Here is a 14,195-nt window from a genome sequence, read left to right on the forward strand (position 1 = left end):
GAGGGCTATAATAATTGTACTAGGAATAGTCAAACCAAATATAAGCCCGTCTTCAAGATTGAAATTTTAGCAACTGCATGTGTATCAATATACAACTGCGTACCTACATATGTAGTCAACTTCAATGTGGTAAGCTGGGATGACAGAACATCAATTGATGCCCATGTGCACTCCCAAATTCATAACTATCAGAAGGAGTTCCCGGTCTGCACTCGAAGTGCTCCGTAACGCCAAATTTTCACAATCAACAAAGAGTTTCGGTGACCATGTTTAAAACTTCAAGCCGGTGCTGTCCTTTGTTGACAAAGACACGTGATAGTCGGTGATCTCCAAGGCGGAGCAATATGGCACATTGGCCTTGTTTTCGTAGCTTCGCTTGTCTCTTGACTCATCATTGATTTTTTTGCTTTCCTCAAAAATTTTCTCGCATCACTCTTTGAGATTACATTTTACGATCACGCAGCCAAATGGCAGACCGACCTTTTGGGCCTCGTTATCCCTTTTCAGGAGCCCGGCCAGACAGGTGGCAGTCTAATTACAACAGCCAAAACACCAGTCATTCTCATGGAAGACCTGCTCCGTATTTGGGAGATGCTTCGAATCCTTTTAGCCCAGCGTCGACGCCCCAGCATCTCGCCTACAATTCCGCAACGACACCAGCGAATCGGCAACAACAGCAACAACAGCAACAACAACAACAACCAGTACAACAACCATATGATATAGGAAGAGACGAACTCGTTGCTCGTTTTCTTGGCTGGGAAGTGACACAAGACGTGCGTGCAAACTTGGCAGATCAAGAGAAGAGGCAGAAACATTTGAGCAACAATTGGTTCAGCATGTGTGAGAGTCTCGAGAAGGATTATGCATCGAAAAGTGAAGCATGTCGCAAGAACAACTACGATAAAGTCTGGTGTCCGATGAAGCTAAAGAATTACTTTGACTTCATCAAACAAGAGACCAAGACGCATTATCCGGAGGAGTTTACAAAAATCGCCTGGAACAAGAAAATGGATGCGCACATCAAGACTATCATGGTTAGCCAGGTGGCTCACAAGGGGGCTTCTTTGCTTGGATGTATCGCAATACTGAAGAGCTCCCTTGGTCCTCCAGCGCCGAATCAGAAGCAGCAGCAGCAGCAGAATTACCCCCAGATGAGCACACCTCCATATGCATCCTATGATCAGCAGTCAATCTGGGGTCCTCCAAGTGCCACACCTTACACTCGTTATCCAACTAACCCTGGGCCACCACAAAAGCAGTGGCCCAAATAGATTGTTCTGGAAGCGAGAGTGGTGTATCAAGTCTTCTCTACTGGGAGGTTTTGAACACGGTAATCATATCTGGACGGCACTTTAGAAGGTTTCATTTTTCAAGGAGCATGATTGTATCCAGATAATTGCATAAGGATGTTCCTTTCCATGAATTAATACAAATGATTCTATAATTTCCTTCCAAACAAGTATGCACCCATACGATTTTTCCAACGCACATTAGCAAGTCAATTCAAAACACAGCATCTCGATCATCCAAAGACCTCCATGGGCAGAGCACCTCATTAAATCTCGTATTCCCAATCTGGCTGGTGGCGATAACAACCACGAAACTGTCGCAATGTACGGTTAACCCTGTCATCGAGCACCTTCCACTGCATATCGATTTTTTGCTTAGGGGAACTGGTTGAGGCATTAACTTTGCTGAAAATGTCGAGGTATCCCTTAGACTTGTGGCTTCCCAGAGGATTTCTTTTTTGTCTACCGTCAAACAGGGCGCCATTGGTGAACGGCCTCCCTGTTGGGTACCTGTTTTCTTTATCTTCATCGTTTTCCTCGCTGTCGTTGTTCCCATTCTTTCCATCCCAGTTAATTACCTCATTTGCCGAGGAAGCACCAGCATGAGGTTCAGCGGATCTTATTCTTTTACGAGGTCGAGAAGTAAGAACGGTCTCCCCGTAATTGCTGTGGAGGTTCCCATCGCTTGTTCCAGGTTCGTTGGTTTCGATGACCGGGCTGTCCGGCATGATGATATCGTCATTTGCAAGAGAGAGCTCTGGAGCTCTTGGGCGTTTCAATTGAGATGCCAAGCCCCCTTTCTCACTTATTCCTGGATGCCTTAGTTTCATCGGTTCCCCAGAGTTGGCGGAGTAGTCAGGCTCTTTCACAAGACTCGTTTCATATCCAGACATCCAGGCTCGTTTTTTGAACGCAAACCACTTGATGACACAAGGATGGCTTCTTGCGTGTATGTTTTCCAGTGCCATTCCTTCTGCGTCAGCACTGGCAATGTTCGATGGGGTTGCGGCGTCCACATCGGGGGTCCCTAAAACCGCACAGTGTCAGATAAACTCGTACAGCCAGATATATTACAGCCTCTTACCCAGTTCCATATTTGTGTTCAAACTTCTTCTGGCGCAAACTTGAATAATTGGCCGTGAGCTTCGGGTTCTTTTTTCCAGCAAACAGGTAATTGAAGGATCTTGGTTTATGAAGCGGCAATCTTCCTTTTTCACAAAGCCGGGGCGGTACCTAGTTGGGTGTTCGGTATAAATTCAGTCGCAATGACGCCGACCTCTCTTTATGATATATATATTTATTGGGATATTTCTTTGGCCATTCCCGGGGTGTTTATCTTTTCGTACCGAGAACAAGATATTGTCCGGTTCTAAGAAATTGCCGGCTGATATATGCTTTGGTATCACAATGTAGCAAGCGGAACTTGACCTCTTCCAGTCATAATACGCTTGCGTATTTTATTCTTCTAGAATATCACCTAACAAATTTTTTATTTCCGCAGTTGCTTTGCTCCAGCATTAGAAAGTCAACATCGACGACAAACAATATATCAATTCGTATATAGACGTGGGTGCCGATTTGAACAGGTTTGATGACATTATACGTCTGAATTCCCTTGCATAAAACAACAAAATCTAAGGTGTCGTTTTGCGGTTGATAAATATCTCAAGCAGCCCGCTTCAGGCAAAACAACACAATCCCCATACCGCCAGACATGGTTGTACCATCCTTCAGTGCGTTCGGTGCTCCGATGGCATCGCATAGTTGCCGTATAACTACGTCAACACAATCCTGGTCTGTACCAGCCAAGTCTGGATGGGCCTCACGCCACCTGATTACAGGACTCATGGTTCCCAACATCGCTTTGACAGCCGTGAGAGTCCACTGATCCTGAGCAAGACCACCAAAAAAGCCCATTTTTTTGGACTCTAAGTCATTAGAATACCACCGCTCCTCCAAAAAACTTTCCTTGTCGAACAAAGAGGCTGTTTCAGGCTGGTCCCATGGTAAATTTAGACCATTGTATCCGTTTTTCGACAGCTTGCTTCCAGGAGTCACATAAGGACCCAGAACGACATCTGAAAAGTGATCCATAATCTCCTGAACTTTTTCGTTGTTTGCATATGGAGTGCCTATATTCATACGTCTCAGTTCAAAGTCTCAGCGCATGAGCCGTCAAAATACAGTTGCTCACTTGGATTTGTTGGGAAGATGTTCCACACAGAGATCGTGCCTCCTGGTTTCAACATTTTTGCCGCACTGGCCCAGAATTTTGGTACATCAAACCAATGGATCTATGCTGAATTAGCCAACTCTGACATGATAATTACCTGAATAGGAAATAAGTAGCCCATGTGGACATACCGCCGCAGTCACGTTAATCATATCAACAGAGCCGCACTCGGGCTCCTCGAGCTTGTCCAACTCCTCCGCCAAACAAATCCGAAATTTGATAGGATTTCCAGTACCTGATACCCCACCTAGTTCCTTGGCCGCTTTGATCATGCCTTCTCCGGGGTCTGCGCCAAAGACTTGGTCAAAATGTGGCGCAAGGGCCTGAGTCGAGTTTCCAGGGCCACATCCCACGTCCAATAGCAGCTTGGTATTTCCCCCAGTAGCACGATGATGGTTTACGATATAGTTGATCAGGGCTGGTGGATAACCTTTGCGGGTAGCTGCATAATTGGCCGCTTGGTTGGTAGCGAGGTTGCGGAAAGTTTTCTCCTGTGGAGGAGCTGGAGTGGATGCCATTTTTGTCTATTGCTACGTGACTTACAGGGTAATATTGACTGCTCAGAAACGTTCTTCTCGCTGCATGGAAGGGTCTGAATGGATTATAAAGAACCCCGCGTGGGGAGACGGGCGCTTTCGTATTTATAGGACTAGCAGCCTCGCAGGCAACAGCCTTTCTCGCTTGAGCGGGATTGTTAAATCTTCGACCTAGCCATGTCTAGTAGTAGGTCGTCTTCGCCCGGCACTCGATGCTCGGGTTTCATAGGACTGCTGTAGCTCATGGGCCTTATAGGAACTAGATAATATAGTCATAAATAGTAAGTGCTGACATGAGCTATTGAACACTTATTTTCACACCTATCAGGAATTTCGACACCACGCCAGACTCCGACGAGAACCATGCGGCATACCTCTAGGTGGATACATGAATGAGTCATTTAACTATTCGATTAGCGGACTCTTAAACAAACTGCTTAATAATAGATACTGTTCGTGTTCAGTTTGAATTCCACGATGATCTCGCAGGCCTATTTCGGTTTTATCGGACTTATCGGAATTGTTAGACCTTTGCTATTGTTGAGGCAAATACTGGAAAAGCAGCACGTTTCGCTCTAGTCGCAATCAACTGTAATCTTGCAACCAATAATGACTAGTCAGTACAATATAAATTGGCTGTCATAGACTAGGGAAACTCATTCACTACCATTCATATCACTTTCTTTCAAGTATTATATTACTGTTTAATCCTTCGACGAATTCACAATTTATTATGGAGTCTACTCGTTTAAAGACAGCTAAAAAGTTCATTGGTCACTTTGCGACATTGGACGTAAAGATCCTCGAAACCATTCTCTCTGACGACTACTATCACGAATTCGCACCATCTTCACTCAATCCTCCCGGTCCCTTCGGCAAGCAGGGATTCCTGGACCACCATTCTGGCCTTGACTATGTGATGACTGGTTTTCCCGTCTTCGCGAAGGAATACATCGAAAGTGAAAGCAGTAACTCGGTTACTGTCTGGGCAACAAGCCGTACCATCTTTCGTGAAGGCGCCAAAGACGCTTCAATAGCCAACTGGGACTATGAAGGGGAATACATCTTTTTGTTCACGTTTGATCCGAGTGGGGAGAAGATCGTTCGCACCATCGAGTTCCTGGACAGCAAGGCCACAGGCGACGGTCTCATGGTGCTAATGAAAAGGGCAAGGGAAAACAGAGCTAAAAGCTAAAGTGTATTATCCATTGACCATGAAGCCAGATAGATATCAATTGATATTTTACTACAATGCGCCAATTCATTAATGTACTGAGTACTGACTGGCCCGAATTTAGCAACCCTAAAAACTTTAAAAACATTGCCATGTGTTCTACTAAACCCGCCTCCACGAAGACAGTCTCCAGGGGTCTAACCGCACCAAGGCAAAGGAAGCGCTACTTTGGCCTGGTGACCTTGTTTACGAGGCGCAAGCGCGAATGAAGAATCCTACTGGTGTTGATCTGAGCGATTTGGCCCGATACTAGCAATCAGCCTCACGCATGACATCATGGCCCTACATAGCCCCAAAGACTTGGTACCAAGTATATATTTGATGGCACGGTAACCACTTAAATACATAAGTCATACTAGTTTTTCGGAACTTTGATGAAATAAGGAGGGATTATTTAAAACTTGACTTGCGACCGCGACAGGTCGCCCAATCACGGAATATGTGCTTCCGGTCGAGACGAGAAAACCCATCCGAGGAAGACATCCTCGATCCACCTAAAATCCTCATTACCAGGAGTACGACGGACAGGATGGAAGATCACGAAGAGAATCATGTTACGAGCATCTCATCCGCAAAAAAGCCACGCGGCAAACGCCGGCCACATTTCACAGTCAATTGAAGTTGCCGCATCAGCCGATACTCCCAAATGAGAGCATATCGCCAGGGTATATGCTTTTTCTATTTTGGTCATTATGCATGATATTACTAGCCATTATCTAACAGCCTGTTGAGGAAAAAATCGGCCGATAAAAGGCGGTTCGTTTATCCGTCTCGCTTTTCCGTTGCTTTCTCGAGTCCACCGCACTAGATGTTGTTGTATCTATCAGAGGCTAGTCCTTTTTTCGCTTCATCTTACCGGCTGGCTGTGGATTGACATTGATTCTAGCCACTTCCTTGGCCATGTCTTTTTGAGACAAAAAGCTCGCGAGCTTACTCAACGACCACAGCAAGACCACCCAAGCGAGTCTATGATCTACCATGAGCTATTTGGGCGCTGCCATGGATATGTCGACCATTATTCGTGATGTAGAGCAACAACATTGCTCTCCGTCGCACAGAATTTTCCCTGAACAACGAGAAGCTGTCACGGGTACTTCTTTCACGTATCACCATTCGAAGAGAGTCTTGTTTACATATGGTAGCGCGACTAAAGCTTGAGAGGCGCCACCAACTCTCAATCAGTCAGACATAAACCTGCCATTGTTTTGTCGTCAAGTACTGTTGAAGACTCAATCACCCTTCGTTTGACTGAGAATGTGTCGGCACTGCTATACAGTGGTAACCCGGCTATCTGTGGAACGAAACCCTTCTAGATACCAGTTAAACTTGGTTTTTGATCTCGAGAACATGAACGGAGGAAATAATGCCAGATTAGCCTTGCGAGCAGATTTGAGGCTACCGATATCAAATAATATCGGAAAACCTCGACTCTTCCGGCTACGTAAATAGTATTGAATATAAACATAGATTTACCACACATGTTTCCTCTCAGCTGTGTAATAGTAAAAATTCCTTTGGTTAATTTCCATCTAAGTAAAAGTATGAAAGTCTATCTACATAAATAAGTCAAGTCATGCCGGGGCAAAAAGGTCTAAAAAACTCCAGCAAAAAAAAAAACCATCACGCCAGCAAACTAAGAATATGCCCGCCATTCAAATAGTCTGTTTCAAAGACACGAACTCTGAGTTCTCAATTTTGCCTTTGAGAAACTCATACATAGTAAAGGTGACTGCCTGGCCGGGAGCTACCCGCATGACGCGAGGTGTGATTCCCTTGTAAAAAGATCGGAAGCCTTCCTTCTGTAGTATATCAGTGGCAATTCTGGCCATGTGCGATAGACTGCTTTGTCCTGGCACCGGAGGGGTCTGCTGCAGCCGGGTCTTAATAGTGTCAATAGGAGCATTTGAAAACGGGCCCATCGCTCCCGATATCAGCCCAATTACAGTAGTCTGATATGACGGGAGCTCTCCCCTTTCACTATATTGTGGTTGTAAGCGCTGCAAGATAGACTTGAGCTCCGAATAGACGGTGAAGTTGGCAGCTTGGTTTGTGCCCTGGCGCAAAGCAGTCAGAGTCACACCGCGATAAAGAAACCCAACACCTTCCTGTCGAACGATGGAGGAGATGGCATGAAAGGTGCTTCGATATTTCGGAACAATTTGCCCTGTAGGGCTTATGTGTGGAGCTTGGAGCTGGATTTTGACCACTTCAGTCGGGTTGACAACCGTCACGGCTTCAGTAACGCCAGCAGCCAGGCCAGCTAAAAGTCAAACAAAGTTAGAATGTTTTTTATTTCATATCGTTATTGTCCTGGGTGGAGTAAGTCATACCAATAAACGTCCCTTTCCTTGAAATTTCCATCGTCTGTCGGTCGGACAAGAGCCGTTTGTAGTATTCATATGAAGTAAACCGGATTGCCATCTTGGGGATAATACCCCCTATGACAGCACCTAGACCTCTATATAAACCCAGAGGAGACTCATTTTTGATTATTTCGCCTGCAGTGCCAACCATTCCTTTTGATGATAACTTCTCTCAATCAGTTTGCAGTTCACTGGGAAAACGGCGGTATTCCTTACCCCGAGTCCGGCTTTTCGCGACAACTGCATGCGGACTTTTATGGTGTCTAGGAAGACAACAGGTTAGCTATCTTGACTATAGGAACATCACTAACATTACAGACTTACCAAGTGGATGACACGCAAGTACCTCACTCATTCCTGCTCCTCCACCGGCTGGGTACGTTTAGTATTTGCTATCAAACGATAGAATAGTATACATACCGATCAGGGTTGTCGTCGCCGCTGTGGCTTTCTTTCCAGGACTACCTCGCTGAGACATTTTTTTCTTGTATAGACTTCCCTTAGGAGTATTTTTCAGATTATAGTAAAGTATAATTCAAGAAATAACAAGGCTGAAGCATGGACAGTAGTACAGTAAAGAGAGGTGGTGAAGACGTGAAGGAAAATGATCAGTCCTGGATATGATGTGCCAGAGAAATAAAGCAACCTACTGTATTTAGGGCACAAATAATTTCTAACCTCGCTGGAATTTGAGTGACAAGGGACAAGAAAAGCCAAGAGCTATGCACAATCAAATTATTAGACAAAATAACGCAATGTGAAATGATCGATAAGGGCATCACCCCTATGCCCCGAAATGGATGTCCCTCCCTGGCCATCGGTGCTCATTGCAACCATCCTATTTTTAACAGACTTGCCAATACACCACATTGCGCGGGGCAGCTGGGCTTGGCTACAGATTATGTGCATGTTTCTTCCATCATGCGGGACCAACAATAATGCTCTGCTGACGGTGTAATTACGGGGCATGTATTCGCAAACTAGGATAGTTGATGCCTATTACAGTACGCACTATCAAAGATATCCGTTCACCAAGGAAGGCTATAGTAGACTGATCATCGTTGCCATGGATTGGCCAAGAGCAAATGCCTAGGTCGCCAAGGACTTGCCACGTAAACTGAGGGAGCAGAGCCTGTATGGCGAGCGCACAATAACTAGTTTTGAAACATTGGAAAATCCCTCCACTTTACCATTTATTCGTTATGTGGCTATGCTCAAATGTTCCATTTTGTGTTGTATTGTGTTGTTCTTGTTTTACTTTTTTTTTTTTTGTTTTTTTCTCGGAGCCTGACGTTCGGCATGATTGACAGGGATAGGCCCCATTAGTTGCTTATTTTCGGGCATATACTGTTTCAGGCCGGTTATGCACATCCACATCCATCACGCTCTCAAACGTTCCTGCAGACGGTGGTACGTTTGAAAGCCGACTCTCTGTTATCGTCCTGGCTTGTATGTAAAGCCTAAGCTTATGCCGAGAGCTTGGCTAGAAGATATCAAGATATCTTAACGCGGATAATAAGCCTTGGCTTACATTGGCAACCTGGCAGTGCCCTAAGCACTAGACTCATTATTTAGACTTCGAGTTCCATATCCAGGCGCCAGCATCAATCCTTCTCCCTGCTTATCAATTTGCTAATCTCTCCACCGACGATGATCAGTCCTTGGGTGTGGTGGATCCGACCCGGCCCGATCGACAGATCTGCCATGCCTAGCTGAGAAGACCTCGCCGGCCTTGTAGATAGATGTTGACGAATGTGACCGTGGGCGGGCACTATTTTTGTAGGGACCATATCAATGGGAATCACCCGAATCGTGTTGCTTCTCGAAGCTGCTAATCCAGCTGGCAGGAACGCCCGTGAGGCAACGGATGCCGCCCAAGCTTTGATTTACGGAGTATATATGTAACTTTTTAATCTATGTCGGCGTCTATCGGCAGACGTAGTATCTACGGACTTGGCAGATGCCGGATCCCAGTTCCACGTTGCAGTGTTGCACTGGTTGACCTTGTGTTGATTAAGATTGTATGGGATTGGTCCGGACATCTTGGGCTCGGCCATGCTGATTGATGTACATCGCATTGCATATGATGCTGGTTTCGGGACTCGGGATCTTCTTGTTCGGGAATTCTCGCGGCTTCTCAGAGCCAAGCAAGTGAAAACAATGCTTCTTGTAAGGATATGCAGTGTATCCGTGCTGCATGCAGGCTGCAGTAGGGTTGTTGGTTCTTCACACTAGAGTGAGACTCACCAAGGCCCTAGTAAACTAACTATGACATGTGGATTTTTGTTCTCCCTAGTACGGAGTACGGAGTACCATGGATATGAACTCTGGACACTGCGGATACAATCACCCGCTCCACAAGTATGACCAGACCAAGCGGAAAGGGGGCGGAGGAGGGGGGTGGGCTTGGCAGATGCCAAGGGCTTTTGGTTTGCTACGTATCATAATTACGATTACCGTATGTTCCGACAAAATTACTACATTTTGTGCTAACAAATCACATTCACAACGCTCAGCTCGTGTGTTCGGTGTGTTCGGTAGCGAGCTGATCAATACTATCCCTGGGCTTCTGCAGGATAGTGAAGCATCGGGTATCTTTTACCGATGGCCGGCGGTTGGTTGCTGGGTTATCAGTTATTCCCTGTATTAATTGAGCTGCCTGCATAGAGCCCTGTATTCCGTAGCAATTTACCCTTGATATGCCGGCATGCCGATGCCGAGCATGTCATGTCGCAGTGAGACAATTTTTACTTCACGCCCTAGCCGCTCAATTTAAAATCTAAAGGAAAATGAAATCCTTATCCCCTTGTAAAAACATCATATCAACTCCAAATGTTTATCACTGAGTATGAATCGGGTTGCAAGTATATTGCTCATTCTATACGTCTATTAAATCCAAAGTGGCTTATCTGAGATAAGCTTAAAACTCCAATAAAAACAAAGAAACAATTTATCCAACACCTCTCAGAGACACCTATGATCTATTGACCAATAGGGCATCGCTTCCACTGTTTTTGGCCAGCTGATTCAAGTTTTCCACCTCATCTGCGGTAAAAGGAATGCCCTCAACACGTCTGCACCTTTCCATGTCGCTAGCATTCTCACCAGGAGTTCGTATCCTCTCTACCCCAGCGGCCTTTTCACAAGACCGGACCTTTCCCAGTAAAGTATCCATTCGGTCCCCGAGGTTTTCCTTAGAATCCAAGAACATTTCAGGTTTGAACACCATGAACCAGTGTCCGACCCCTTGGGGCTCAGTAGTGTTTTTGTATTGATCGTTCACGCCCCCTGCAAACGATGATGCCGTCAACAAGCCTCCGAAAATGTCCATCATCATGGCAATGCCAGACCCCTTCGGCCCACCAATCGGAAGCATGACACCCTTGAGGGCAGCTTCAGGATCGGTCGTCGGTTTTCCTTCCTCGTCAAGTGCGTAGCCCTCGGGAATAGACTCGCCACGTCGGGCCGCCTTGCGAATCTTTCCTCGGGCTGCAACTGTCGGGCTCATGTCAAGCACGAAGTCACCTTCCTTGCCACCGGGAACACCCACTGCAAGCGGGCTAGTTCCTAGTAAAGCCTCCTTTCCACCCCAGGGGGGCATTGCTCTCGACGCATTGGTGAATGCAATTGCAGCATACCCTTGCTGAATTGCGCGAAGCACATATCCAGCACCCATACCGTAATGGTTGCTATTCTTCACAGCCACCACGGCCAGGCCGTATATGCTAGCAATCTCAATACCCTTGTCGATAGCCATGCAGCCGGCCACAAACCCGAAAGTGTTGCGGGCATTCAAGTGAGCCATGACTGGCGACTTCATGTCGAATTCTAGCTCCGGATTCGGGTCGAGAACGCCGCATTTAATGCGATCAATGTATCCGGACAGTCGATTGATACCGTGGGTGTCAACGCCGCGAAGGTCGGCCAGCACAAGAGACTCGGCCACCATGGCAGCACGGTCTAGGGGCACTCCATAGTTCTGAAGAATGGAGAGAGCAAAGATGTATGCTTGTTCGGAGGTGATTAGGACGGACTGCGTCATTTTTTCCTCGCAGGTTGTAGTATAACGAATAAGTATGGTAGAGGACAAAAGACAGTCACAAATGAGAATTAATGGAGTATATGCTGTTGTTGGTTGGGTTTTCACAAGTTAGTTCGTGGGGATTCTTAAGAGCTTCAACGGGTATCAAATCACTTCCTTTAATGGCAAGTAGTCTACCTGTCATCCAAGCACCTCGTTATGAGGTATGCGGCTGCCTCAGCCGGACTAACTCGGAATTTTTATCACCTGTGGGTTACATCCAAATGCATGCCAATACTGTCTATTTTCTGGCTGTATTTCGTATATGCAATACGTTCTACGAAACCGGTACGTGGAGACTACAACAAGTTTTTGGGCTTCTCGCTTGGCAGTGGAAACGCAAGGGCTGGGCATTCGGAAAGTTTATGGTTGGAAGATCGTTTATATGCGACTTTTTTTGGAAATGCTCATGCAGTAGGGGTAGCATTAGGAGGTTGAAATGCACGGCCCAGGATTATGTGCATGCTGATCAGCGATAGTTTCAAAGTTCGGAGTACGGAAAGGAGAACGTGGATCAATGCGAGGCTATGAAGAGGAAGATGTGCGTAGCGCCGTGGCAGGATTATCGAAACGTTCTCGTCAGATACGTTCTGCCTTAAGTGGGTACTCAGCCTGGGCAGTAACATCACCGATAATCATGGCTAGGGTTCTGGGCACGCTGAGAATTATCTCTTGGCAAATCAATCCATGCAATCGTTGAATTTTTGGAACATCTGAGGTTCTCAGTGCTAATGGGGGGAGGATATAACTTGGGCTACTAATCCTTTTGTCTATCGGCTGTCTATGATCAGCCCTTAACTTCGAACTTCCTACAATATATTCGTCACTGAGACATAAAGATTTTCTTTTCATAATCAAAATGGGCTCTATGCAAGAATTCACAATCTACATCGTGGACCCTTTCCACCCTGATGCTGTTCAACTTGTCCAGAACATTCCCTACGTTCGCGTCATTCTTCCCGATGACCCTCGCAAAGCAAACTGGCACGCTGATGCCGACGGCATCATGATCCGCTCTGACTCGAAACTCACCGAGGAAGACTTTGCGAAAGCCACTCGTCTTCGTGCGGTGGTTAAGCAGGGAGTTGGTGTTGACAACATCGATCTGGAGGGAGCAAAGAAGCACGGAATTGCTATACACAACACCCCCGCTCTGAACAGTGAAAGTGTTGCCGAGCTCTCCATGGCGCTCACTCTGACTCTCAGTCGCCGAGTGGCTGAAATCGACCGTGCAGTCCGCGGTGGTGAAACCGTTGTCCGGTCCAAGATGCTGAGTACCAGCATGTTCCGTAAGACGGTGGGAGTCGTGGGAATGGGCAATATTGGCAAGATCATTGCCCAGAAATGGATTGGGGCATTTGAGTGCAATGTTGTTGCATATGATCCCTACGCACCAGCCGACGCATGGAGTGATGTTGCCCACGTTCGTGTTTCGGAATTAGATGAATTGCTAAAAGTATCCGACGTCGTGACTCTACACGTTCCCCTCGTTAAGTCGACGCGGGGACTCATCGGGGCCCACGCGTTGGAGATTATGAAGGACACTGCTATCTTGGTCAACTGTGCCCGCGGCGGCGTTGTCGACGAAAAGGCACTGCTCGAAGGCCTCCGCAACAAGCAGATCGGCGGGGCCGCGCTCGACGTGATGGAAATCGAGCCACCAACGGTGGACGTCTACGGCGAGTATCTCAAATACGAAAACCTCATCATGACTCCCCACATCGGCGGAAGCACTAAGGAGAACCAAAGCCGAAGTGGCATGGCAGTGGCGGAGACCTTGATGGATGTGTTGGAGGGGCGAGAGGCTGGAGGAAAGTTGGTTTAATAGACTTTCTGGGTATTTATTTAGACTAGCAGTTATGATTGTATATAGTTTTGACTTTATTTGCTGAATTCTCATGCATTTTCCTATATTTCTTATATTTCCGATCTCCCCCATACGTCCTATATTTCCGCTGGCGGACTTCCACTGCATTTACGCTGAAATATGAAAGCCGGATACGTAGTCATACTACGTACACATCTTCCCATATCCTTTCCTTATCAGAAGCCAAGAATTCGCCCAGCTTTTCTTCACTGATTCCTATTTTCGGTCCGATACTACTATTGTGGGCATGGCCTCACAGCCCAAGGCCGAAGAATCTTCGCCAAGGGCGGAGCCATTGCCAAGAGCGATCGACATCCCAGTATCTTTTGCAACGGGTCCCGATTTGTGGCGTGATAGACGCCTTGGCATTTCACCATCAAGACAACCAGGGCCAGGCGCAGCAGGTTGACTTAACCTGTCAGACCAACACTTGGCGGCTTTATATCGGTAGGCTACACTACTCAAAGACCTTTTGTATTTTGCCGATAACGGCTAGCCGCCTCAAGGAGGAAGGAAGTCGGAAGAATACCAAGACCCTGAGTTGTTGTGACCTACCGAAAGAGGAAATTTTCGTCTCACCGGCGCCAAT

The 14,195-nt window shown here is 46.6% G+C and overlaps 6 protein-coding genes across 6 annotated transcripts; 3 read left to right on the plus strand and 3 right to left on the minus strand.

Moving 5' to 3' along the window:
• Nucleotides 1-467: 467 nt before the first annotated feature.
• Nucleotides 468-1,274, plus strand: TRUGW13939_10457 (uncharacterized protein; the record flags this gene model as incomplete). Its single annotated transcript, XM_035493569.1, has 1 exon — nucleotides 468-1,274. One exon carries the CDS (start codon nucleotides 468-470, stop codon nucleotides 1,272-1,274), a length of 807 nt encoding a protein of 268 aa, XP_035349462.1.
• A 284-nt stretch (nucleotides 1,275-1,558) lies between these two features.
• On the minus strand, nucleotides 1,559-4,043 carry TRUGW13939_10458 (uncharacterized protein; the record flags this gene model as incomplete). The annotated part of the gene is made up of 5 exons (XM_035493570.1): nucleotides 1,559-2,319; nucleotides 2,377-2,405; nucleotides 2,986-3,424; nucleotides 3,487-3,586; nucleotides 3,657-4,043. The coding sequence occupies 5 exons, from the start codon at nucleotides 4,041-4,043 to the stop codon at nucleotides 1,559-1,561; spliced, it is 1,716 nt and encodes a 571-aa protein (XP_035349463.1).
• A 751-nt stretch (nucleotides 4,044-4,794) lies between these two features.
• Nucleotides 4,795-5,256, plus strand: TRUGW13939_10459 (uncharacterized protein; the record flags this gene model as incomplete). The annotated part of the gene is made up of 1 exon (XM_035493571.1): nucleotides 4,795-5,256. The coding sequence occupies one exon, from the start codon at nucleotides 4,795-4,797 to the stop codon at nucleotides 5,254-5,256; it is 462 nt and encodes a 153-aa protein (XP_035349464.1).
• A 1,691-nt stretch (nucleotides 5,257-6,947) lies between these two features.
• Nucleotides 6,948-8,136, minus strand: TRUGW13939_10460 (uncharacterized protein; the record flags this gene model as incomplete). Its single annotated transcript, XM_035493572.1, has 5 exons — nucleotides 6,948-7,555; nucleotides 7,626-7,824; nucleotides 7,875-7,921; nucleotides 7,983-8,030; nucleotides 8,079-8,136. The coding sequence occupies 5 exons, from the start codon at nucleotides 8,134-8,136 to the stop codon at nucleotides 6,948-6,950; spliced, it is 960 nt and encodes a 319-aa protein (XP_035349465.1).
• Nucleotides 8,137-10,632: 2,496 nt separating this feature from the next.
• TRUGW13939_10461 (uncharacterized protein) lies at nucleotides 10,633-11,700 on the minus strand (the record flags this gene model as incomplete). The annotated part of the gene is made up of 1 exon (XM_035493573.1): nucleotides 10,633-11,700. The coding sequence occupies one exon, from the start codon at nucleotides 11,698-11,700 to the stop codon at nucleotides 10,633-10,635; it is 1,068 nt and encodes a 355-aa protein (XP_035349466.1).
• Nucleotides 11,701-12,598: 898 nt separating this feature from the next.
• TRUGW13939_10462 (uncharacterized protein) lies at nucleotides 12,599-13,564 on the plus strand (the record flags this gene model as incomplete). Its single annotated transcript, XM_035493574.1, has 1 exon — nucleotides 12,599-13,564. One exon carries the CDS (start codon nucleotides 12,599-12,601, stop codon nucleotides 13,562-13,564), a length of 966 nt encoding a protein of 321 aa, XP_035349467.1.
• Nucleotides 13,565-14,195: the final 631 nt, after the last annotated feature.

The sequence above is a fragment of the Talaromyces rugulosus genome, chromosome VI (assembly GCF_013368755.1).
Source record: "Talaromyces rugulosus chromosome VI, complete sequence".
NCBI classification, from domain to species: Eukaryota; Fungi; Ascomycota; class Eurotiomycetes; order Eurotiales; family Trichocomaceae; genus Talaromyces; species Talaromyces rugulosus.